A 23,406-nucleotide genomic window follows, 5' to 3' on the forward strand; every position below is an offset into this window, starting at 1 on the left:
ATTACAGTGATGACTGTGCAGAGGGTATCTCTCTCTGGATAGAGTGGCAATTCATACAGCCTTTGACAAAAATAGACACGTATGAGAATTCTCATGTCCTATTTCCAAACAACCTAAACTGTGCCCAGGAAATCCTGGCTGCTGCTCTCCCAGCACATTTCCACTGCAGAATTAGCCCAGGTGATTGGTACCTGGGTAAGTTTAGACCAGGCTCAGGCCAGACTGTCTCTCGTTCCTCTATATGTGTGGCGTTAGAAGACAGAGATGCATGTAGTTGTTGGTGCTGAGCATCTCTATGAACTTCAATGCAGCCCTGCCCATAGGAGATCCAGCATGCCCTTTGGAGGACGTACTGGGGAAGGATGCATCGGCGCATGGTGGGAAGATCCTGGAGAGATATTGGCACTTGTGTATGATAGCCTGAGTGCCTCACTGCTCGGGGTGTGGGTTACCAGGCTATATGAACCCCAATTTAAGTGATAACAGCAGCTATCCTAGTTGGAAACACCATCAAATGTAGCCCCACACCAACATCAAAAAACACCGTCAGGAAGATTAATGAGATTTCTGGTTTACTGGCCAAAAATCACAAAGGAAAGAACTGTTCTATATTAACACCCCCAAAATAGCATCCACTGAAGTGGAACTGTTTGCTTTTGGTCAGAGGGGGACAGTGAATTCTTTTCTTTCTATTTTCTTAACATTTAGGGGAAGTTTAAAAATGGAGGATTGATTTCAAAATAAATAGCTACCTGTCATTAATAATGTCACATCAAAAGGGACTACAAAGGAAAGATTAGTCTTCTTGTGTGTCCCCCTTCTCCTCTACTCCGTGATTGCCTCCAGCTTCTTTAGGACTGAAACTGTTCACCAAACTCATCCCAGATTCCTGAGTGGTCTTAGATGCCTGCCATGCATTGCTCTCCCTGAAAAGTGTAATTTTGAAGTTTATTTCCTTTAACTCCATTAGACTCCAGTCAGAGACTCTGGCGGCTGGGTGGATCTTCAGAAGAGGGCTTTTCTCCATAAAGCAGGGTTTGCCCATCTGGCTACAGCAATAGAGTCACACTGGCATTTTCCTCAGACATAGCTTTGAGAGCATAGCTGAGACCAGATTCCTAAAAGGATTAACCTATACTGCCAAAATAACATTTTGCTGGCATAAAGCTGTCTACACGTCTGTATTACGCCTTACCTAAGCTCTAGTTGCCATGTCTGGGCTCCCCAGAGCTGTCTGGACACAGCACCGACTCTGCCAAAAAGCTCAGACTGGCAAATCTGATAATATGAGAGGCTCCATCTCCAGGAGTTGAACCACAGGTCTTCCACATTATTTTTAAAGTGATGAAGAGGATTATATGACCATGTTTGTGATAGGCAGAGGACTGTGCACAGATTACGTCTATACCTGTAATGCAAACAGTGCTGGAGCCCAAGCACTGGCACTCAAGTGATTCTGTTAACATGGTCCCTGGTACAGTTTTGGCCAGCTAGCCCTTTCTCAAAGCTTTCCCAGGCATGGGAAAATGAGTTCACATAGGCCAGGGACCGTTCCCAAAAGGCAGATAGGATACAACTACTCTGTTTTGTAGTCTGAGAGATTTTAATAGTACGGACATGGCAGATACTGCCAGCTGGGCTCAGGGTCAACAAATAGCCCTGGCTCTGTCTCTCATTCACTAGTTTAGATGTCACCACAGTGACCCAGGTTGTCTCAAGGCTTGGGTTCCCATGTGCCCTTCTCCTCTCTACTGTTTTTTTATGAGCCATTATCTGGTGGCAAGCCATTATACAAGATCAAAGATCCCCGTTAGCTAGGTGAGGAGAGGCTTGTTTGAAGATCTGTGCATATGTAAGAACTGAGATTTCAGCTTCAGCTAAGTGCTGGCAGAAATGTTTCAACTGTGGAGTGGATGTCAGCAGCTTTTTTTCCTTCATAAGTAGGTAAAAACAGAGATACCTGTGGTCAGCATCCTAGGACAGAGGCAAGGCTATTGTGGAAAGCAAATAGTGGATTTACATGCCTATGAGGACCATGTACATACATGCCTGTTGAGATTAGCCTTCTTCTCATTGACGTAGCAGGGGGATATTGTCTTTCTGCTACCACTTTCTTGAGGATGGTGATAACTCTGTCTGGCTGTTCAGGGAAATGCAACTTGAATATGTCCTCTGACTGATCATGGCACCCTTCTCTCATCAGGAGGATGTTGGGGGGTTGTTTTGCCTGCTTGGCCTTCAGTGGTATAAAATCATTGGGTTGCATCACTTGAATTTGCCCACATTATGTTGGATCTGTCAACTTCTGCTCTGCAGAAGCTGATGCTAGCTATTCTGCCCATCTTGGAGCCAGGAACAGGTTTCCCCAACCCTCCTTTCTGCTCTCCTTACCTTGCTGGAAGTCAGGGCTCTCCTCTGAGCTCTTGTGGGGATTTGGTGGATGCCAAACCACTGCTACCTAGGGTATTTTTCATCTTACCCACTTCTTCTTGTTTGGTCATTTCAGTTTGATCATCTGCACTCCAGGTAGAGTCAATGGAGAGACAGGGAGGCATTTCCAGAGGGCAACTCATACGATGTCTCAGACAGCTCTCCTTGGGTGGGATAAACACTGAGGCACATGATGCAAGGAAGATCTTCATTAAGAGCGTTTTAAAACGGGGGGGAAGCTTTGCCAATCCTCGTGTGGTGGGTGATAGCCAACATTTTCAACAGGAGATTTGACACTTCGCTGAGGGTATTCAAGGACAATCCAAAACAGAGGGCAGATTATCCCATTTCTGCTTGGCCTAGGGTGCTTGTGCCTCCCGCAGAAGGATCAGTCACTGGCTTGCATCCAGCAGAAGATACAAGACTGGATGGCCCTAGGGCCTGAGCCAGTTTGGCAGCTCCCGAGTTCACAGAGGAGATGAATAGGAGGAGACATGACAGAAGCAACCGAGATAATGAGAGCACAGATCAGACGAATGTGGCCGCTCACCTCTTCTAGCAGTAGAGAAAAAGGGGCATTTGGGAGAACTGAAAGGCAGCAGGATGAAAGGGGAGAAAAGTAAGTCCTTTTGAAACACAATCTGTAGTGAACCTGTGGACCTCAGTTCCTCAAGGCAGTGCTGAGGCGAAGGCTAGAGGGGAACTAAAAAGAGATCCAATGTTTCTGGGGTCAGTGAGGACATCTTAATTGAGCAAAAAGAAAAGATTTTAGGAAGCATTCACATTTCAGGACATGAGCCAGCCTTTATCTGGCAAGGGGCGGGAGGGCAACTCTCCATGTGAGCAAGACGTTCTGATGTTGCCTTGCTATGGACTTTCACAGTCTCACAATAAAAGGTTTGGGAACATGGATGTTCCTCTGGTCTAACATGGAAGAGCCTTCCTTGTGCAAGCTTGGACATGGACTGTCCTGTATAGAAACTCAAAGCAACCTCGTGTCAGGAAGTCCCAGTGGGATTCAGTGGTAGAAGACCCTCTTCTTGTTGTCCAGACCTACTTGGAGATTGGTCCCTGAATTAAGTTACTCACCTTTGCTTCCTGCCTTTCTCAAACAGTCACCTGCAGTTTTCTATTTCTTATGGACTGGTGAGGCGACGTCCTGTGGGAGTCAGGTCCTGGGGAGAATGGGGCTGTGCGTGCTCCTTGGAGGAAGGTCTCAGAAGAGCTCCTTAGCAAGGGAGCAGATGCTGAGGATTTGAAACTCACCCCTTGCCCAACGAAACCAAAACATTTTTCATGAGAAAAGAGCGAAGGACAGGACACCGGTGTAACATCTCTTCCTAGTGTCAGGCTCTGGTTTTACATCCCTGGTCACTCCAGCTCTGAGTAGAGTACAGAGGTGTCACATAGATGTGAGGAGGCCATTCCTAGGTCAGACTTATGAGTGATGTTCACCATAGGTGGAATAGTGCTCATCTGCCATAATGGACTGGTGGCACACTGGAGAAACTGGTTACGGAAGTGTCCTGAAATCCTGTGAGGAAAATGAATGGCAAAACAGTCTGTGCAGCCCTTTATTGTTTATATACTGGTAATGATCCATATTTTTCCATGTTCAAAGTGAAAAACAAAGAGGGAAAATGAAGGAAAGAAGACAAAAGTCATTCTCTCCTGTGAAAGGAAAGAAAAAAGAAAGATCAAGCATCAAACTCCAGCAGGAACAAATGAAAATCAGACCTGGGGCCTGATTCTGACCCCTTTTACTCTGGTGCAAATAAATAAAAACAGATTAAAAAGTAAGGGGGAGCAAATTTCAGGCAATGTTGTTACGAAAGCAGAATCTGGCTCGATCTCTTTTGTATATAAATGCATTTTCGCTCTGTGTGCATCAAAATGAAAACCTGTTCCTCGGTTCGTACTGAGCTTCAGGGAGGAACGTGCCACCCAAAGGGGAAAACACGATAACAGGGTTCACAGCACAGAGGCCTGAGCAGCCAGTGAGTGATGGGGAGGAACCGAGACGTGGCACTTGGCATTAAGCAAGCGCTGCCTTCGCACAGGCGTTGATGGAAGGTTTCATGTCGCACTGAATATTTGCTGTTCAGCTCACCCGGGAGAAATGTTGGTATCTTCCCATTTTGTTTTAATAGGGTCTTCAGGAGAATTAACGTCAAAAATGAAATAGAGCACCATTTAGGCATCATTTTCAGTTTTAAAGGGACAGGCACCACAGTAAATACTTAGGGAATATGCTACAGTAAGCGCATTCAAATTACTTACAGCCAATAACCTGCAGCTGGATTTGTGATGAAAACTGTACATACCCCTAGTGAAAAACCTCTCTCCTCAGCTGAACAACACTGAGAGTAAGGGAAAAATGGATATATTGTTCACTTTAAATACTAATTTTGTGTGTGTGTGATTTGTCTACAGCTTTTATTAGACTAGTTGTAAAACCATGTGTAATTGCATGGCATGAATAGGCCAGATAGACTGGGATGGCTTTCCATGTGCTGTTTTTATTCCTACACATATACGGGCTTTAAAAACAGCAATGGCGATTTAAGGGGAGTCATTGTGTTGTGTCTCTCTTGTGGATGTGGATTTTTCAAAGACCCTCATTACATTTCTGAGATGGCCTTTTCTTTTTCTGGGCCATCAGTAGGAACTGGAGGATGAAAACCAAAAAAGGCTGAAATTCAGCCTCCCCCGAGAGCTTCAGCAAGGCTCCAGGAGCTTCCCTTGAACTCAGAGTGGTTCATGCTCCTCTCCTCTGGTATCGGATCACTACCTGCATGATACTCTAGTCCACCCATGTTTTCACGACCCCAAGCAATGGCTTTTGTTTCCCTTTCTCAGAGACTCTATTCCTTGGTCCGACACTCTTCTCAGAAAGTTTAGCCTTTTATATAGCTGCCTTATTTCCCACCGCTTTCTCATTTCTCTTCACCATTTACTGTTGCTTAGTCTCCGTGCCACGTGTGTTTACCACTGAGGACTGTTCGTTAGCTCCCCCTGAGAAAGGCAGAATTACTAAGGCAAGAAGTCAGCATCAAGGCAGTTCAAGATGATGGGTGAGTTCAGCTCCAGATTCAGACACCTAAAGAAAGGTGTCTTCGACAGAGGTGTCTCCACGTGATGAGGGTGTCCAAGCTTCCCTTGAGTTCAGTAGAGATGTAGGCAATACAGCCACAGGGTCTAAACAACGACCTTCATACAGCTCTGGCTGCGCTGGCTGTAATGACTCAAGAAACAATTTGGTCGACTTGCCTAGTGTCATTTGAGATGCCCTGAGTACCCTGCCTCACTCCAGCTCCCAGCTCAAAAATGTTCTTGTCTTCTGTATGCAAGTTTGTCACATCTGCCAGCTCCACACAGAGGTCTTGAATATCCTAGAGCATCTCAAATGTTGCTGGATTCCCATCTGTGACGGTTGCACTAAGCCTTAATTCTCCATTGGGTAAAGTAAGAGACATCGCTTACCCATGGACACCCTGAGGTGACTCTCCACAGTAGGAGCTGAATCCTGTCTGAAATGCCTTGGCAAGGTGCACGGTGATGTGAAGGAGATCTATTCCCTGCTTTAGCATGGATTTTACATGAGACCTTGGGTAAATCCTTCAAATCTTAGTGCTTCATCTGTCAAATGGGGACATTATAGAGCTCTACCTCATTGTGCTGAATGTAGGTTAGGAGATGTCTCACCATAAGGACTTCAGGGCACATTACTAAAGGGATCTGGGGAACTAATTCTTGTGATGTGTCATTCAAGACACATGGGCTTGACTCCTCAATGCTGCTGACTACGGCCTGTGAGTCACTCATCGCTTCCTAGCAGGTGACAGGAGGAGTTCAAGGGCTGTTGTAGAGCCCAGTGCAGAGAGTTTGAAGATAACCCCAGTCTATGCCGGTCTGACGTTACGGGCAGGTGGGATGCAGATCCCACAGATGCAGTCACAGGGCTTCCAGCCCCATCATAGCTGGTGGCCTCCTGGCTTGAGAATGCCCACAGAGATGTGGCAGTGCATGGTGGGTATTTTCCACTCCCAAGACTAAGCATAGAGTGGGAGGAGTGGGAGTGGGTTTTTTGAAGTGACTTCAGTTTTAAACCAACCCCAACCCTTTGATAAACAAACCTTGGAAGGGAGTTGAAACCCACTCATGCTAGATGAAGGTGCGTCAGTCACCATGTGCAAAAGTCAAAATCAAAATAAAAAAATATTTCCCATGTGATCCAAATTACCAGGACTTTTTGTTTAGTTATAATTGGAGAGATTTCTATAGTTGCTTAGAAATAAGGCCTGGAGAAGTGGAAAAGAAAGGACCAGTGTATCCCACAGTCTGGGAGAACTGTACATTGGATGAAGATGTCACAGGCTAGAAGTAACAGGGAAAGATGGGAATGAGAAACTCACGGTTAAGATGACAGAAGTCAAGGCGTGCTTTGTCATTTAAGTCTGTATGAAATAGCCAGGGAATAATTTCTGTGGCAACACCATAAGAAGTACTGGAGAAGTCTTTATATTGCTCCATGGTTCCTGTTGACGTCCACCTACTGATCACACTCCCCTGACACCCAGGTCCAGATCCTGCTCATCATTAGGATGCCAAAATTCGCATTTGCCACAGAGTCGTCAATTTTTAAACAATAGCAGGAAATGTAAAAATGCCTAGAGATACTTCATTCCCCCCCTCAGATCTTAGTGCAAATGAGGAGGCAACGAACTGTTTTGTAAGGGTAGGTCTCATCCTGCCTGACTGCTGGTGTTCGCAAGTCCCCGCACTCCCCTGTCAAGGGATGGAGTCAGACACTTTGGGAGCATGAGTCAACCCCTCCCTGTCCCACACATGGATCTTAGGACAGGGTGAATCACTTTCTGGGGGTGTCTGCCTCTCTCTGTTGACTCGAGGAGATGTTCAGATGACTATCAGCAGGCATGGTACCGTGCAATGCGAGTGACTCAACACACATACTCTCAGCCAGCTCTGTGCAATTTACAGCGAAGACTGTGATTAGTGTAGGTTTCTGCACTGAAAACGTTACAGTGGGAAAAGCCTTTATGTGTATACTGGGGTTTTGTTTCTGGTGTATTTTATTCCTCTCTCTATTCTAGAATAAATGAACCCAACAGAAACATTTTTAAGCCGGTGTGACACATCTGTCTCTTGTGGGTTGGTGCTGCTACAGGTACATCTAATGCCGTACAAGTTTCTAATATAACAGCACTAAAATAAGACAATATATGACATTTCTTTTTCTGCTAATCGTGGAAAGTTTTTAAACTGAATAGCTAGAAGATAGTGCAACAAACAGTACTTATACACATAGCGTCACTTATCTTAAGAATTGTGTGGCATTGCTCAGCCTTCCAAAACTGTTAATAATGTCTACCAAAAATGTTACACATCTGGTAGGTTAAAAATAAATCTAACCTACATCTGTTTGGGGCTGAGGCTATTCGCTTTCAGAAGTTTCCATCCATTAGAGTCCCCAAGGCCTATATGCAAGTGTTTCTTATTGAGGACTTAGAACTTGGGGAAGATTGTGGTTTTCTTAAAGATGGTGGCCCTCTTTGATAAGGCTACTGATCTTATTGGTTTGTGGTTTGTTGTTTTTTAAAATTCAGTCTGAAATGCTAATGCATGTGTGAGCAAGGTATTAAGAGAGAGACTTGAGAGCTGATGGAAGGGCGTAGTTTTGGTGGACCTGCAGGCTGGGAGAATTTCAATGAGGGGCAGAGATGTTGGTCTGCCATCCTTCCTGGCCACCTTCTCCATCACTTCTCCTCCACACGTAGCTAGGCTGGAAGGGGGGAAATCTAACCCCACCGCACTGGGGGGTGGGCTCCTCAAAAAGAAGAAGATAAAGTCTCTAGAGTGAGGTCTGAAGAGCCAGTGGATCTTCTTTCCATCCCTATGGGAGCCAGGTCCTTGCGGGCAGAGGGAAAAGTGAGAAGAAAACAGGAGAAGAAGAAATTCAGGGTTTTCAGACATTTTAGCTTTTTAACCTTGAGCAGCTGCAGCAAGCTGCTCCTTGGGTTTTCTTAAAGTAGTAAAAGCAAAAAAAGAGCTGGACCTATCTTCCAGTACGTTACACATCAGAGATGGAGGGGTGTTCATTATTGTTTGTTTTGCTTGAAACCATTAGCATTTTTCCTTTAGATTTTATAGGTGATTGCTCCCAGGCAAATCTTTGGCCAAGGCCCTATCAAACTATAGCTACCAAATTATTGAGCTTCCCAAACGTAGATCTTAGTCCATCATCTGTTCCCTCACCTGCAGAGCAGTTCTCCAGTGAGCAGCAGTGGAAGGAAAGGAATAAGATGCCAGTGGCCTTTTCTTTTCCCAGGAATCTGTCAATTAATTTTTATTTTGATGCTTTGCTCAATGAGTTGTTCAATTTACCCTTGCGATAATCAATGGTATTATATTTTTAAAAGCTCCTGAAGTGTGATGGGGCACTATTTTATCCTTTGGAGCAAATAAATAGTTTAAGTGTTGGTTGTGATGGGGAATAAGATCAGGCCCCTTTGGAATATCATGGGGTGCCTGCCCCGTGCCAGAGCGCAGAGGGGTGAGTTGGGAACTGAGGGTGACCCCAGTACAGGCAATGCCCTCACTGATGGGAGCAGTACTGCAGGGTCTGAGTGCGCTGGGCAGAGCTGCACGCTGGTAATGGCTCCCTCAGCGGTCCCAGACAAGGCAAGGGGATGGACCAGATCCAAGGTCTCTTCAGGGGGTCCCACCAGGAGCAGAATGAGACAGGGTTGGAGACGTGACTGCGACTTGGATCTGTGGTCCATCCAGGAGACAAGGCTGGAGATAAGCTACCTCCCATATAGGTCTTCAGTCCATCCTGGAAACAGGGCAGGGGAGCTGCTGGAGGGATCAGATTCTTTGTTTTGGGAGCATTTGGAGGGTATTGATGAATCTTCATGTTCCCTGTATTTACATATTCACTGCCTGGGACCACAGGGTGACAAAAAACCTGCCTATTTTTCCCAAAGGCGAATGCAAATGGGGATTCCTGATTAAGGCAGAATCAAGTACAAGTCAATGTGAATGTTGCTTGTATGGAAGTATTTTAGAATGAAAAAGATCCATGCAGTTACAAGGAATAAAGATGTCCTGCTTTTGCGATGGTGCACTCCAAGATAGACCCGTTTCTACAGAAAGTAACCTTCATACTTGGGCTGCAGCGTTTAGATGGATCAGGGTTTCAAATTCTCAAATGTGGATCTAATCAGGATGAGGACAGAGGCTGTTCCCTGTAAGAAGAGGAGAGCTGGGGTGGGGTGGTAGAGCCAACAGCTCATGAAGATAAGCTTAATGTGCTGTGTCAGAGAACTCCTGAATACAGCATCGTTTCCAATTCCCACACTGATATTTCTGTATTTCTCTCCTCCAGACTGTAAGGACAACCTGACGTGAGTTGAACCTTTGGGCTACTGAGCCTGCCCCAGATGCAATAATTTAGTGAGCAGATGATGTTTTCAACCAAACCTTCTGTCTAACTCAGTGGATCTGTGTGTCTTCCGGCAGGTGTGTCCTCTGTGGCCTCCCTGATGTCCCTGGCTTGGGTGCTAGCCTCCTATCACAAGCTTCTTCGGGACTCTAGGGACGACAAGAAGAGTATGAGCTACAGAGGGGCCGTCATCCATATCTTCTGGCGCCTCTTCACCATCTCATCCCGAGTTATTTCTTTTGCTCTCTTTGCTTCCATCTTCCAGCTCTACTTTGGGATCTTTGTAGTGGTCCATTGGTGTGCCATGGCTTTCTGGATCATCCATGGTGGGACAGATTTCTGCATGTCTAAGTGGGAGGAGATCCTCTTCAACATGGTGGTAGGGATTGTGTACATTTTCTGCTGGTTTAATGTCAAGGAAGGGCGGACTCGATACAGAATGTTTGCGTATTACACGGTAGTCCTGACGGAGAACGCTGCCTTGACGCTCCTTTGGTATTTTTACAGAGATCCTGACACTACTGACGCATATGCCGTGCCAGCACTGTGTTGTGTCTTTCTTAGCTTTGCTGCTGGGATAGCTTTGATGCTGTTATATTATGGTGTGCTGCATCCCATGGGGCCAAGAGCTAAGATCGTTGCCAGCTCCTGTTGCGCCGAGCTGCTCTGGGGCATTCCTTTGCCCCCCGATGTTGAGCCCATGGCACCCCAAACCCCTGGGTACCGGGGGGCCCAGGCTACGCCCACCAGAGCGGTCACGGAGCAACAGGAGGAACTCACAGCTGACACTTGCTTGCCCGTTTTCCAGGTGAGAGCAATGGTACCATCTACTCCATCTGGGCGACCCTACCCCCCCGAGGGGCCTCTCATTAAGATTGACATCCCAAGAAAAAGATATCCTGCATGGGATGCTCATTTTGTAGACAGGAGGTTAAGAAGAACTATCAACATCCTCCAATATGTCACCCCCACAGCTGTAGGTATTAGGTATAGAGATGGACCTCTCTTATATGAGTTGCTACAATATGAATCTTCACTTTAAAGCTCCTTAAAGCAAAAGTAAAAGAGGGGACCTTATTTTTGTTTACGGTAAACACAGATCATGAAACAAACACAAACCTTCAGATAAGCTTTCTTTCTGGTTGCTGTATGTATAAAAAAAAAAAAGATATTCTCTATGTTTTGTAAGTAAAAACAAAAAGAAAAACTTTTCTTTTGTTTTTTACACACAAGAAACAGTATTTCAACTTCCACACCTAGGATTCACAGGTGGAGAAGGAGGCATCTCCACATCAGTTTTATACCGTACACCAAGTGTAGAACATTATTTATGGGATTGGTGCTGATTGAAAAATAAAAAAACAAACAAACAAACCTACAACTGCCTTATGCCCTTAGGTGCTGAGTTTCATTAAGTACTGTCACCTTTCTCATGCAAAACTCTTTGATGATTATATGCCAGGAAAAAAAACAACCAACTGAAATACAAACCTTAACATTAAAAAAAAAAAAAAAAAAGAGAAAAGAAAAAAATGAACAACAACAACAAAAAGAGAGAAACGTATGAAAAAAAAATCTTGTTACTCTTATTGGATTTAGCAGAAAAAAACCAAACGTCTAAAGATAAGAAAGCAAAGCCAAGACACCCCCAATGGAGTTTGATTTTTCCAACAGCTGAAAGACAAAATCAGGTCTGTAACTCAATTTGGCAATGCATTTATAACACCATTTGGCCAAGCCTGCGAGCCTTGACCGAGTCAGGTTATAAATGCGATCCCACCATGTAACCGTTTTCCTCGTGTAAATGGGCCACGCGTAATGGTCGGTTTGCACCAGATTAATGTGGTAATACAGTATCTGATCTTGTTTCGAACAATTGCACACGCTAAACCGCCACTGTCTTCAGTGGAGTAAATAACAACCGTCTGAGCCCAGAATAAGGCCTGCCACCTTGATGTCTGGAAAATAAGAAATCTGCAAACATTGAAATTATATACCAAAAACATTATACTAAAGTACATTTACACATATCTAATAACTATTTCAGTAATAATAAAACTCAGCATAGTAGCAAAAAGCGAGTCAATTTAAAGGCACAATACTTGATCAGTGACTGGCAAAATAATTTGACCTACTGTATCATTTTAAGGCTGTGAAAGGCATACATGTATTATTTGTAATCTCGTGTAAGACCTGTCATGTCTCATTCAGTGCGAGCCTTAAAGTGATTGTAAAGCATCCTTCGTTCCATTTTGGGGTTTTTGGGTTTTGATTTTTGTTTTGTTTTGTTTTTAAGGAAAACAAAACATGAAAATCGGGATTAAAAAAAAACAAACAAACAACAACAAAACAACCAACCAACTTCTTCAAACGGTAATAACCTGTAAACTGACTCACGTCTCGAGATGATTTGGTGCTTTGTATTTTTGTTGATGTTGTTGTTGTGATTTAGCTGAGAATTCTTCAACTCGGTACATGTGGGGAACTGCTGATAAAAACTGTCTCGTGTCACCCTCTACTGTAAGTACATGGCGAGAAACAACACCAGAGGAAATTCAAGAGCGTAGCGAGAGCGTCGTGGTTTAGCTTAGCCTTCTCACCGCAAGGAGATGCTGCCACCTCCGATGATGGCAAAGCCTAGACGGTCACCTGCCGAGGGTTGTGTGGTTGTCTTGACATTTCCAAATAACCCGCTCGGTGTCTGAACATTCACATCTCTCGAATTCTGTTTCTGTGCTGGAATCTCTTGTTTCGAGTTAAATCACGGGTTTGCATCTATCCAACACCCTTTTCCGTTTCGAGAGTATTGCTCCTTTAAAGGAATATTCCCGTTTCAGGGCATCTTTTCAATCCCACCATCCCTCTACTTGGGAGGGGAAAAACAACAACAACAAAATGAGATATTTTTAAGTGAATGCTGTAGTATTTTCTGTGTGTAATTGCAATTTTTTATTCCAGAAATACTGTAACTGTCTAGGGTGCAAAACTCCCATGCTGACCTATTCTGAAGAGAAGATCAGCATGGGGGGGGATATTTTTTAATTATGATTATGATTTTTTTTTTAATTTGAGGAATCGGTTGGTTTTTTTAATTATAATAGTATTTAAAGAAACTAGTACCAATTTTATATAACAGTTTAAAGAAGCTGAATGCTTTCTTCGCCTGAATATACCTGAAGAGAAACATTTTTTTCAATCAGTGATCCTTTGCAGTGTTCTGAGAAAACATTGGGGTTTCTTGAGTTGTTTCATTTTGTTTTGTAAAGAAAACTTTTAACTGGTGTCTGTCCCTTTTAAGGAGGGCAGGACTCATTCACGCCAAACTATAGACACACGGCAAAGTTTATAAGAAGCCAAATTGTCACTGGTACTGTAATTCCCAGTCAAACTCCATTTCAGGCAAATGTTTCTGGGCTCTGATTACAACCAATATGATGGTCACATTTTCATATAAAGGGAGGAATTTTGTCTTGTCATCCCCTATCTAAAATTCCCAGTCCACTGTTTACTGTGCACATAAATATATATATATATATACATACACTTATATATATTTGTGAAAAGCTTTCATTTCCCTTCTCCGTTGTCTGTGCCCCACAACCAGTCCCTTCTCAAGTGTCCTGCTAACATTTCACCCTGTTTCTTCCCTAATCGGTATGCTGTCTCCATAAAAAGAGGTAATTTGTGAAGTGAACTTGCTGTCCCCAGCTACTGAGTCATAAGAACACAGAGGTGCCCATCCTCCAGCAACAGGCCTGCATTTCTCCTCCCAGGGCTTTCTTTTGACTTGCCTTTAATACTAGTGTAGATTTACTCTGATCCAGTTTCCCGAGACTCATGCCCCGTGTAAAGACTCTCCTTGGTCCTTCCATGAAGAGCTCTCCTCTACACATCTGCATTTCATTGGCATAAGCATGAGAAAGGTATGGATGACAAACAACCCTGCTGTTCCTTGGGGATCTTTCCTCCAGGAGATAGCATCCTCATTTCCAAAAGCACCGTAAGAAGGTCTCCCTCCCTGAACTTGTCAACCTTGAGGTCTGGTTTGGAGATGTGATCCCACTCCCTGGCCCCACTGAACAGCCAGACCCTGCCGCTTCACACCAGGATAGCGAAATGAGTCAACGAGCCGAGGCACACTCATCAGGAGTCGAGGAGGAGACCCTTCAGAGTTGCCTCTCATGAGCATCTGCAGCCTGCCTTCCCTCAGGAATGGGACCCTTGCTCCAGACCACCACACCAACAGCCGTCCTCTCCATCCTGTTACAGGAGCGGAGGGGCAAAACACTCTAGAAGTGACCTTACCTCTCAATGCCGTGCTAATTTCTCACAGCCAAACCAGCTTGACTAAGGGCTTGACACACCCCTGCTCCAAAGTCCTCCTTCTTCGTGGCTCATAGTATGGATAACAATGAAGGCGGGTGCCTCCACTGCGTGTTAAGACTGTTTCATTACGCTTAGTTGCACAAACTTTCTGCTTCCACTATTAGTCCTTTCTTTGAATGATATCCACTGGCATCTTGATTTAGCAAAAGATTTCCAGGGAGAGCCTGTGTCAACCCTGAAGAGCTATGTCTCTTTGAAGGACTTCATTACAGCCTTAACGTAAAGCACACGCTCTACCACTACACCCAATGAGTTCATGGTGGACAGTTTGGTGTGGTGACCATTTCTTCTCGGAATTATCTGTGATCTTGTTGCCAAACAGCGCCTTTTGCCAAGCCAAAAGCATGGGGAGCAAAATTACCCCCAGCTCTTTATTGGTACTAATCTCAATGCTAAGAGTCTCTTCCTCGCCTCCTGGGTTTTTTTGCCCAGGGTCCCTTTGATTTTTGGTGTGCACTTTGGCAGGACGGTCAGTGACTTGCTTTGGTTTCACTTGATTTTTAACTCCTCAGCTTCTCCCTTGTAGGTTAGTTATACCATGTCCCACCTTCTTGCCAGAAGACACTGCATGAGGGGTTTTTCAGACTGTCATGGAGAAGGTTGAGTCCATATTTATTCACATCACAAGATCAGTGGGCAACTTCTCTGGCACGTTTGTACTGCTGGATTCACCCTGGGATCATCTAAACTAGCCAACTATGCTGTGCCAGGGCAAAGCCGGGGCACGAGGGCTCCACCATCCCCACTGTTATATTGTTCAAACCTTCCCTGGCATGGTTTTGACCCACTTCAATGAGCCCCGGACTTGGGCACAGCTTGCACAGGCGTTGACGCCGGCCAGAGACCATCCCCAATCGATAGCTTGGATGCAGCCACTCTGTATCAGGGGTAAAAGAGTTTAGTGGTGTGGATGTGGCCAGCACTTGCCAGTTGGCTTCACGGCCAGAATGGATGCTGGCAGTGCTTAGTTTACTAATAAAGATGTAACTATATGCCATAGAGCAGGATTCAGGACTTGGTGGAGTACATCAGCTCCGATCTGGCATTTTTCTATTTTCTGCCCGATTCAATTGACAAGGTATTTTTCCGTTCACTTTGTTCTTTTTGCTGAGGTTATTTTGCAAACAGCGTCACTTTTATCGTGCTGATGTCAACCCACCCATCCATCCATCCCTCCATCCATGTCAGATGGCTGGCATGCTTAGTGTGATAGCGTTATACATCTGTAGGCAGCTAATTTGGAGACAGGAATGATTCAGACCAGACCAAATCAACAATGGAAATGCAGGAATTACAAGGTCTCTGCCCATGCCCTTGTCATGCTTTGCCACCCACACAAGGTATTTTTCATCTGAAGCATATCCAAACCGAACTGCAGAAGAGGAGCCAATGTTGTACAATTACCAGTGGAAAGTGCAAGTTGAGCCACCAATTTCAAGTGTAAATATATATATTTTCAGTGTTTTGGATTGCAGCTAATTATCTGCTTCATCCTGTCCTTCTCTGCACCTGCCAAAAGTCAGTAGTCATTTGCATGTATTTTTATTCAAAGCTGACTAGATGAAACAGGACAAAATTAATTTCAAGCTTTAGTCAGTGGTCTGCTAAAACCTGGCTGATGCTGCTCACAAGGGGAGCATTGCTATTGACTTTCAGAGAGCAATCATCCTGCGCTCTTCAGATATATTTCTGTGCACACAAGATTCACTTCACAATTTATCCCTACTCCTCGTCCCTACACAGAAATGCATGACACTCCTTGTCACCCACATACCTGCGGCATGACTAAACCTCCTGAAGAAAATGTGGTCTGAGGTTCGTCCAGCATGATTTCACTGAAGCTCAGAGGTGCTTTGAAAAGGAAAACTTACTACTGTGCATTTGCAAAACCTTTTAGTGCCTGCTTGCTGGGCAGCTTGGGCAAGAGACAATTTGGAAGCTGCCGGAGTCAGCGGAAAATTGTGGAGACAGGCTTTTCTAGGATCTTTTCTTCTGTTACTGGGTTAGCTTTTCTCTGGATTCTGTTCCGATCGAATGTGGTCATGCAAAAAAAAAACCCAGAAAACAAAAACCCAAATAACCACAACAAAATAAGGTCTATGCCAATCCCCATAGAAGCCGAGGTAGTTGATGTTAGATGGTAGGGATGATGTGAATTCCGTTGTGTACCCTTTGCTTGCTGAAGCTTGCATGTTGTTATTTTGGCAGTTGTCTAAAGCCCTGGGGCTTTGGGGATGGTAGTTTCCCAGGGTTATGATTGCTGGTTTTATTTTTCCTTGGAGCTCAGGTGTATTCTGGTGCAGAGAATCTCAGCCTGGTTTGAACGAGAAGATTTGAGGCTATCCCAAATAGACGTGGGCAAACCTTTCACTGTGTGCAGAACGCATTTCCAGACCTTTGGGTACCACTAGAGATTGTTGCAATCCACTTATTTCTCCATGAGCACATTCAGAATCGCTCCATTGTTCTGTTGTGTTTGAACTTGGGAATAATGGTGTGGTGACTCTTTTCTGTTGAGGTGCGACGCGAAGAAAGGTAGGAGCCTTCCTGCTGTGCGAGATATTGCCTGTGTTCGACCCTTGTTCCTTACTTGAAGCTCAGACAGTAGGATAATGAGAAAAACGAGAAAATGAGATGACAGATAGCTGCATATGTTCCACTGGCTCTTCACTGATGAGGAGGGAGGCAATTTGTGACAATTAAAATAAATCTGCATAAACCATCTGGACCTTAATGTATATTCAGATGTACACGCAACCCAATTGGAAAGTGATGTTGATAAAATAATGTGGACTATCATTTCCTGTTGTATATTAAAAAAACTAAAAAACAAAACACAACCAAAACCACAACAAAATAAAGCATTGAAAGCAGACAAAAATGATCTGAGAGCATAATCTTTACTTCCCCCCCCTCCTTTGGGACACATGCAGCAAGGCAACTGTTTGAAAACCAGGCACTTTGTAATACGCGGGGTTATTTGGATTTGTGTAATGCTGTGTTTGTCAGATGGTCTTTTACAGCGAGCGTAGAAAGTGGCCACGGTCTAAAACTCATTGCAGATTTCTGGGTGACAGTACCCCTGGGTTTCGACCCCAGCTCTGCCACGAAGTTGCTGTGTAACCTTGGGCAAGTGATTTAACCTTTCTGTGCCTACAGTTTACCCATCTGTACATGGGTATAATAATATTTACCTACCTCACAGGGGTGTTGTGAGGCTTAAGTAAATGCGTGTGAGAGGTGCTGGAAGTGCGCCGTAAAAATTTCATTCTTGCTGGGTTTGTGCTGTTATCAGGAATGAGCAGTAAAGGGGTTTGTTACAACACGCAGAAGGAAAACCTGCTGGTGCGTGCATGTGTCGAGAAAGTGATCTTAAGTCTTTTCTCTCCCCAAAAGCAAGGAATGGAGAAAATTGTTGTGCGCCAACTGAATAGCCTTGCTTTCCTGGTCAAATGTAATCGCACTGTTTGCAATATTATTTTCTTACACGACAGGTGACCTTTCCTTTTTCCTTTCTGTTTCTGGAAACTTGAAACTAAAGATCACAAAAGTATTTCTGAACCGAACAGATTACTGATGAATACTTGAATTTCTTTAAAAGTTGCTCTCATCAGCCACGGTTAATGTGCACTAATCTTTCAGTCATCAGCTTCCATCTGAATACAGTGAAAAATTTGCTCACGCTGTTTTGGAATAGCCTGGACCTTATTTGGGAGGCTGGTATACTGTTTGCTGAGGACTCTTGTAGGCATGGGAAAACGGGAGTCTCAACTGATAAACACATGAAAAATCTGTTTTCTTTTTGGTTTTGCCTTTTAAGTTTCTTGACTGCCTAAGACAGCACAATTATTGCAGTTTACTTGGTTATACAGTAGCTTTTTTTGGAACTGTTTCCTTACGCGAAGGTGGGTTGTGAAAGGATAAGCTAGATAGACTCAACGCTGCTCACACGTGACTCTTCTCAAAGTACTCGCTTTCCTGGAGAAAAATCTGTGCCACATCCAGAGAGACTAGACCAGGCCTGCCTTCACCGTCCTCCCACAGGCAAAACTTCCCTTGCTGTCTGCGGGAGTTTTGACTGTCGATTATGTGTCCATCAAGGTGGACTCATCCCTGGTTGAACCCCAAGACACTCGGGTGAAACCCAGGATATCTTTCTTTAGAACGAGGGAAGGGATCCAGTTCATTGCTCCAAATATCGCCACTGGTCAGAATTCGGAAGGGAAAAAAAGCATGTGATAGAAAGCCTGGGGGGGGGGTTGTGGGTTTGAGCCAAGTGTTTTTATTGTCTAAGTGTCCTGACCATTATAAAATGACTCTTTTGGAAATGAAATGCGAGGCAAGACTCCCTGCTCCCTTTTAGAAAAGCTTTTTGAAGCCTACTCGTGCACTCCTTACTCAGGCAAAACTCCTGGGTTTTGTTGTTGGGTCTCGTTTTCTCTCCTGAGTAAGGACTGTGAAATCTGGCCTGTTCTGGATCACCGGGTGGTGTTTCAGGCGGCCGTTGTCTTCTCTAACCCACGACTTGCCTTGCATGAAGCGAACGAAGTTAGGAAACCCTCCTCCTCCAGCTCTGTCTTGGTCTGCCACGTACCTTCCCTGTCCCTTTTCTGTACCCACCATGGGGAGGTGGTTCAAAATCTTCTGGCTACATGGGCCAGGCTCTTCCACAGGACTAACCAGGCAGCTGCATATCTTCCCGCTGGGGCAGAGCAAATTCAGAAGCCCTACTCTTGCAGATGGGCCACTGCTCATCTACATTGGCTTTGGGTCTGTTCCTTCCCTGTTCTTCTCCCCAGCCATTTATTTGCCCTGGTCTAAGCACTCAGCTCAGTGCTTCTGGGTTCTTTTTACTGCTTCTGTTCCAAAAAGATTGAAGCTGGGGAAAAAACAGCAATGTAACTCCTTCGGTGCTATGCTAACTGCTTTGTTTGACCCAACCAAATGCTGGCCAACATATAGATTTTCCCTCTTTGTCCTAAGAAGCACCACACATCTGTGTCTTGAACAGGGGCGGACTGAGAGGGGTGAGAGAGGGCAAGGGCGGCTTTGAAAGCAATTAAAGTCTCATGTGTATCTAGTAGAGCGAAAACAAGATGTAAATGCAGACTGCTTTCAAAGCTAGTTGTTGCCCACCTCGTGGAAGTAAATAGGATATAGCCTATAAGGTATTGAGGGCATTATATATATATATATATATATATATTTAAAAAAAAATATATAAGAACACCTTATCAATAAATCGCCCTTTAATTTTCCTGAAAATGTACTGTTCAACAGTAAATACGCCTGGCTGTGCTTGCACCCGGTTGTTTTGCTTTGACCCACTTCAGCAGCAATGGCTACTTTAACTGCAAAGGTAAAAAAGCGGGAGGAGAGGGAGAACTCCTCCTACTATATATTAGGTCTGATGTGAAGTGGGTGGCTATGAATTTTCAGGATTAAAGGGACTAATTAACATGTATGTCTGTGTCTATATACACGGTCCTGTGGAAACAGAGAAAAGCATACATGCCATGTTACTGCAACAGTATATATGTTTTAATATATATGAACACATTGTGAATTCCAAAGGGCTTTTTGAGATGAGGAAGGTAGTTTCTGGTGCGAGGTGCTAGCAATTTGGGATTTGCAAGCAGAGTTGAAATAAATATTCCTTGTATGGTTTTTTTAAAAGTAAAAACAGGGACAAAAGTCCATCAGAAGCTTAAGGTCCTTCTGGGGAAATGCTGTACCTCCTGATTTCCCACTGCTTAAGAAATTTGGAAGCCAAAATCAGATCAAAAATGGGGGCCAAATGCAGTGTCAGTATAAATCAGTAAAGCTCCATTGATGTCCAGGTGCCTTCTTACACTCCCTATGCTAAAACCAGTCATTTCTGCTGGTGCCAGGGGAGCCCAAACTGGGCCCTATTGTTTTTTTCCTTAACATGTCGTAATAGATTTCCTGTTTGAGCTTGTAGATTTTGTCAAAACCCAGGCAAAACTTGGACAAAATGAGGAGTTTCTTTCCGAGCGGAGCCGTCTGAGTGTAGCATACCCCTGACCTACATGGGGGCTTTGTAGTCTCTGGCTTTAGCTGAGGAAGAGATGGTTTCCCTTTCCACCAGTATCGCCATTGCAATGAGAACAGCCCTGTTAATACACACAGCAAAGTGGGCCCTCCTTTGCAGGGATTAAACCCTCCAAATCTGGTTTCAAGCCCTTAGAATTCAAATGCCAAATGCCACTCAAAGGGAATGATTATTGTTTTCTCTCCAGATGTCATTCCCGTTCATCAGTCACAAGGACAAGCAGCTCATATTTTCCTTTCTAGCGGTATTTACCAATAAAACACGCTGGCAGTGCCAGAGCCTCCTTCCCTCAGACCCAGCTGAACACCACCTGCATGCCGCCCCCGTCTTTCCTCCCCTTCCCTCCACCTTAAAAGCAAACGCTGTTCTTTCCCAAGTAGCGAAAATCCAGGACAAATGCCAGATGATTACACCTGCAATCTGTTCGCTTTAGGATTTTATTTCAGTTTCTGAGGGCATACGAGTACACACAGGGACACGCACCCGCAGAAATTTCAGTAGCCTGGAGTTGAAGCCACTTGACTTCAATGGACTTGCTCTGAGCTGACGCTGCTGCAAGAGAAACTATACATCAAGTGTTCCCCAGGCGACCCCCTCCAATTACTACAGTTTCACACCATTCCCATATAACCTGTTTTTTTTCAACAATTACTGAAGCCTGGGAATCAGTCAACAAATTTACGACGGATAAGTAGTAGGGGAAGTGGACTGGTTCGCGCTTATCCATAGACCTCCTAGTACTACTCCAGCAATTAAACAAGCCTTAAATTGGATGTAATTGCAGCCATTTGGAGGAGAGCTGTGATGCGTGTTTTCTAAAAAAGCGTCTAAATAGGTATCACAGCCAAATCCCTTGGCCCCCATCTTCTCTATGTAGGGAGAGTGAGAGAGAAGAGATTTTACATTGAACATCAAAGTTTGCCATTAGCTACAAAATGTGTCCCCTCCCAAAATGGACCCAAAACTTCTTTTTGGTGGAAAACATGTTCCTATCAGAAAAAAACAATGGCTAATGTTTCCACTCTGCAAACTGTTTTACCATTCCAGCCTTTTGTTCCAGTGTGGAATGGGAAGTAGTTTCGAAAGTGTTTAAATTACTCAGGGAAGGACTATTTCACATCTAGGTCTGGTGACTTCCACTCATGTCATCAGGCCAAGTTCAGACCATTCCACTAAAGCCAACGTGGTTACCCACAGTATGAAACCAGTATGAGTTAGATAATAGCTGGGGTGAGGCCCTTGCATGGTCTCCTGTGTGTTCCCAGTCACAGACTTACAGTGATGTGCTCGGGAACCTGACATAGCATGCCCCATCGTGGAGCTGTTCCCCTAAAACCAGGATTTTCACAGCAGGGCTATATATTTTGGAGGCTTTGAATGACTTTTTGATTGCAAGGAAATATCATCCCTTTGGTGTGTATATTTTGGGGTGCACTGTTGTATACGGAAGGTAAAATGATAGTGCTTGAAGATACACGTTCTCTCTCCATCTCTGCCATGGGCTGTTGGTTGGGAAAGCCAAGAGGATTTTAGGGTTGTCTCTGCTGGCAGATGTAATATGTTCCCTAGTACCACTGGCCTGTGCTCCAGGGCACGTGATATGGGAATGGTCAGGCTGTTGCCTGGCTTCCATCACCGATCCCACCTCCAGCTCTGCCGTACTTGCCCCAGGTGTTGCAACATGGGTTTAAAGATCCTTGTCTACCCTATGAAAGTGCTGGGAAGACAGACTGGTTACAAACTTCTTGCAAAGCTCTTGAGCACCTTGCAATTGAAAGGAATTCTGAAAGCTCACGGTATCTTCTCAAATTAGCTTTCATCCTAGGAGCATTTTTGATTAGTGAATTTTGATAGTACTGGAAAATTGGCACAGCCATAGAGAATAGCACAATTTAAATACTTACATTTCAGAAGTGCCACTTTTCCCATAAACATTGAAATTTGACTAATCACTGCTGGAACTCGTTGTTAACATTCAAAACCCGGAAAATACTCTTGCACTTGATTCCTCAGATAAACCTTATTCAAGGAGAACAAATTCCCCAATCACTACAAAATGGTAAAAAGAAGCTATTAAAGCAGGACACCTGGGGTTTTCTTATGTTTTTGAATGCAATAAACTGTAACCACTGAATATTGTCCGTTTGCCTTGCAGTAGGCACACTGGGACTCCAGCCAGGCTTAGGACCCCCTTGTGCTAAGCACTTTACCAAAACACAGAGAGACAGGGACCTGCCCCAAAATAGCCTTCATTTTCACTGTGGTTGGTTGTGTCACCTTGGGCAAGTCATGTAACTGCTCTGTGCCTCAGTCTCCCCGTCTGTAAAATGGGAGGTGTAAAGCCTACCTCACAAGGATGATGTGAGGATTATTTAGTCGATGTTGGTGAAGCGCTTCAAGACCTTAACATCAAAAGCGCTGCAGGACTGCGGTGGTGTTGGGCAGAGCAGGACAAAGCAACGCAGCATGTCACCTTTCCCCTGTCTCCATCCAGCCCAGCAGAGACGGAGAGGCAGGCTGGTCTGAAATTGGATTTCTCGAGGAGGACAAGCACAACCCATTCAAGATGCCACGCTAAGCTTTTGGGGAGTGCTTTTCTCCATCCCCTGAAATGCACCACTCTCCCTTTGGAAAGCATTCGGGGAAGTCAACTGAGAAGCCAGGGATTTAGCGCAGTCCCGTTGGGTCATGGAGTTGGAGAAAGCAGAGATGGAAAGAGCACGTGGGTCATCAGGTACATTCCCAACAGCTCATGCCACAGGCATCCCTGTGTCTTATTCTCCCACCCTAAATCCTGTCTGGTTGGAAATCTTCCAAAGAAGGGGTCTGCTCACCCCAGACCCTCTTGATCAGGCACGTCAGACAGAAATAATGGTCTAAGTTTTCCTAGTAAGAAGTACATTTTTTGTTAACTAAGCTTGAAACTCAGTCATGCCCATGCCTTGAATCTTGCCTTATTAACCGAACTCAGCCCATTCTGGACCCAGGTCATTCATCTGAAGTTGTCCTTCCAGTGCCGTTCTGACCCAGCGTGGCTTGCAGGTGAAGATGC

The 23,406-nt window shown here is 44.6% G+C and overlaps 1 protein-coding gene across 1 annotated transcript in view; it reads left to right on the forward strand.

Moving 5' to 3' along the window:
* Positions 1-11,035, forward strand: part of XKR6 (XK related 6) — a 186,352-nt gene extending 175,317 nt beyond the window's left edge. Inside the window, 1 exon segment of the mRNA XM_050894142.1 lies at positions 9,973-11,035. Within this exon segment, the coding sequence (XP_050750099.1) occupies positions 9,973-10,937 (965 nt within the window). The 3' untranslated portion in view covers positions 10,938-11,035.
* The last annotated feature ends 12,371 nt before the right edge of the window (positions 11,036-23,406 follow it).

This window comes from Gymnogyps californianus, chromosome 3 (genome assembly GCF_018139145.2).
Source record: "Gymnogyps californianus isolate 813 chromosome 3, ASM1813914v2, whole genome shotgun sequence".
NCBI classification, from domain to species: Eukaryota; Metazoa; Chordata; class Aves; order Accipitriformes; family Cathartidae; genus Gymnogyps; species Gymnogyps californianus.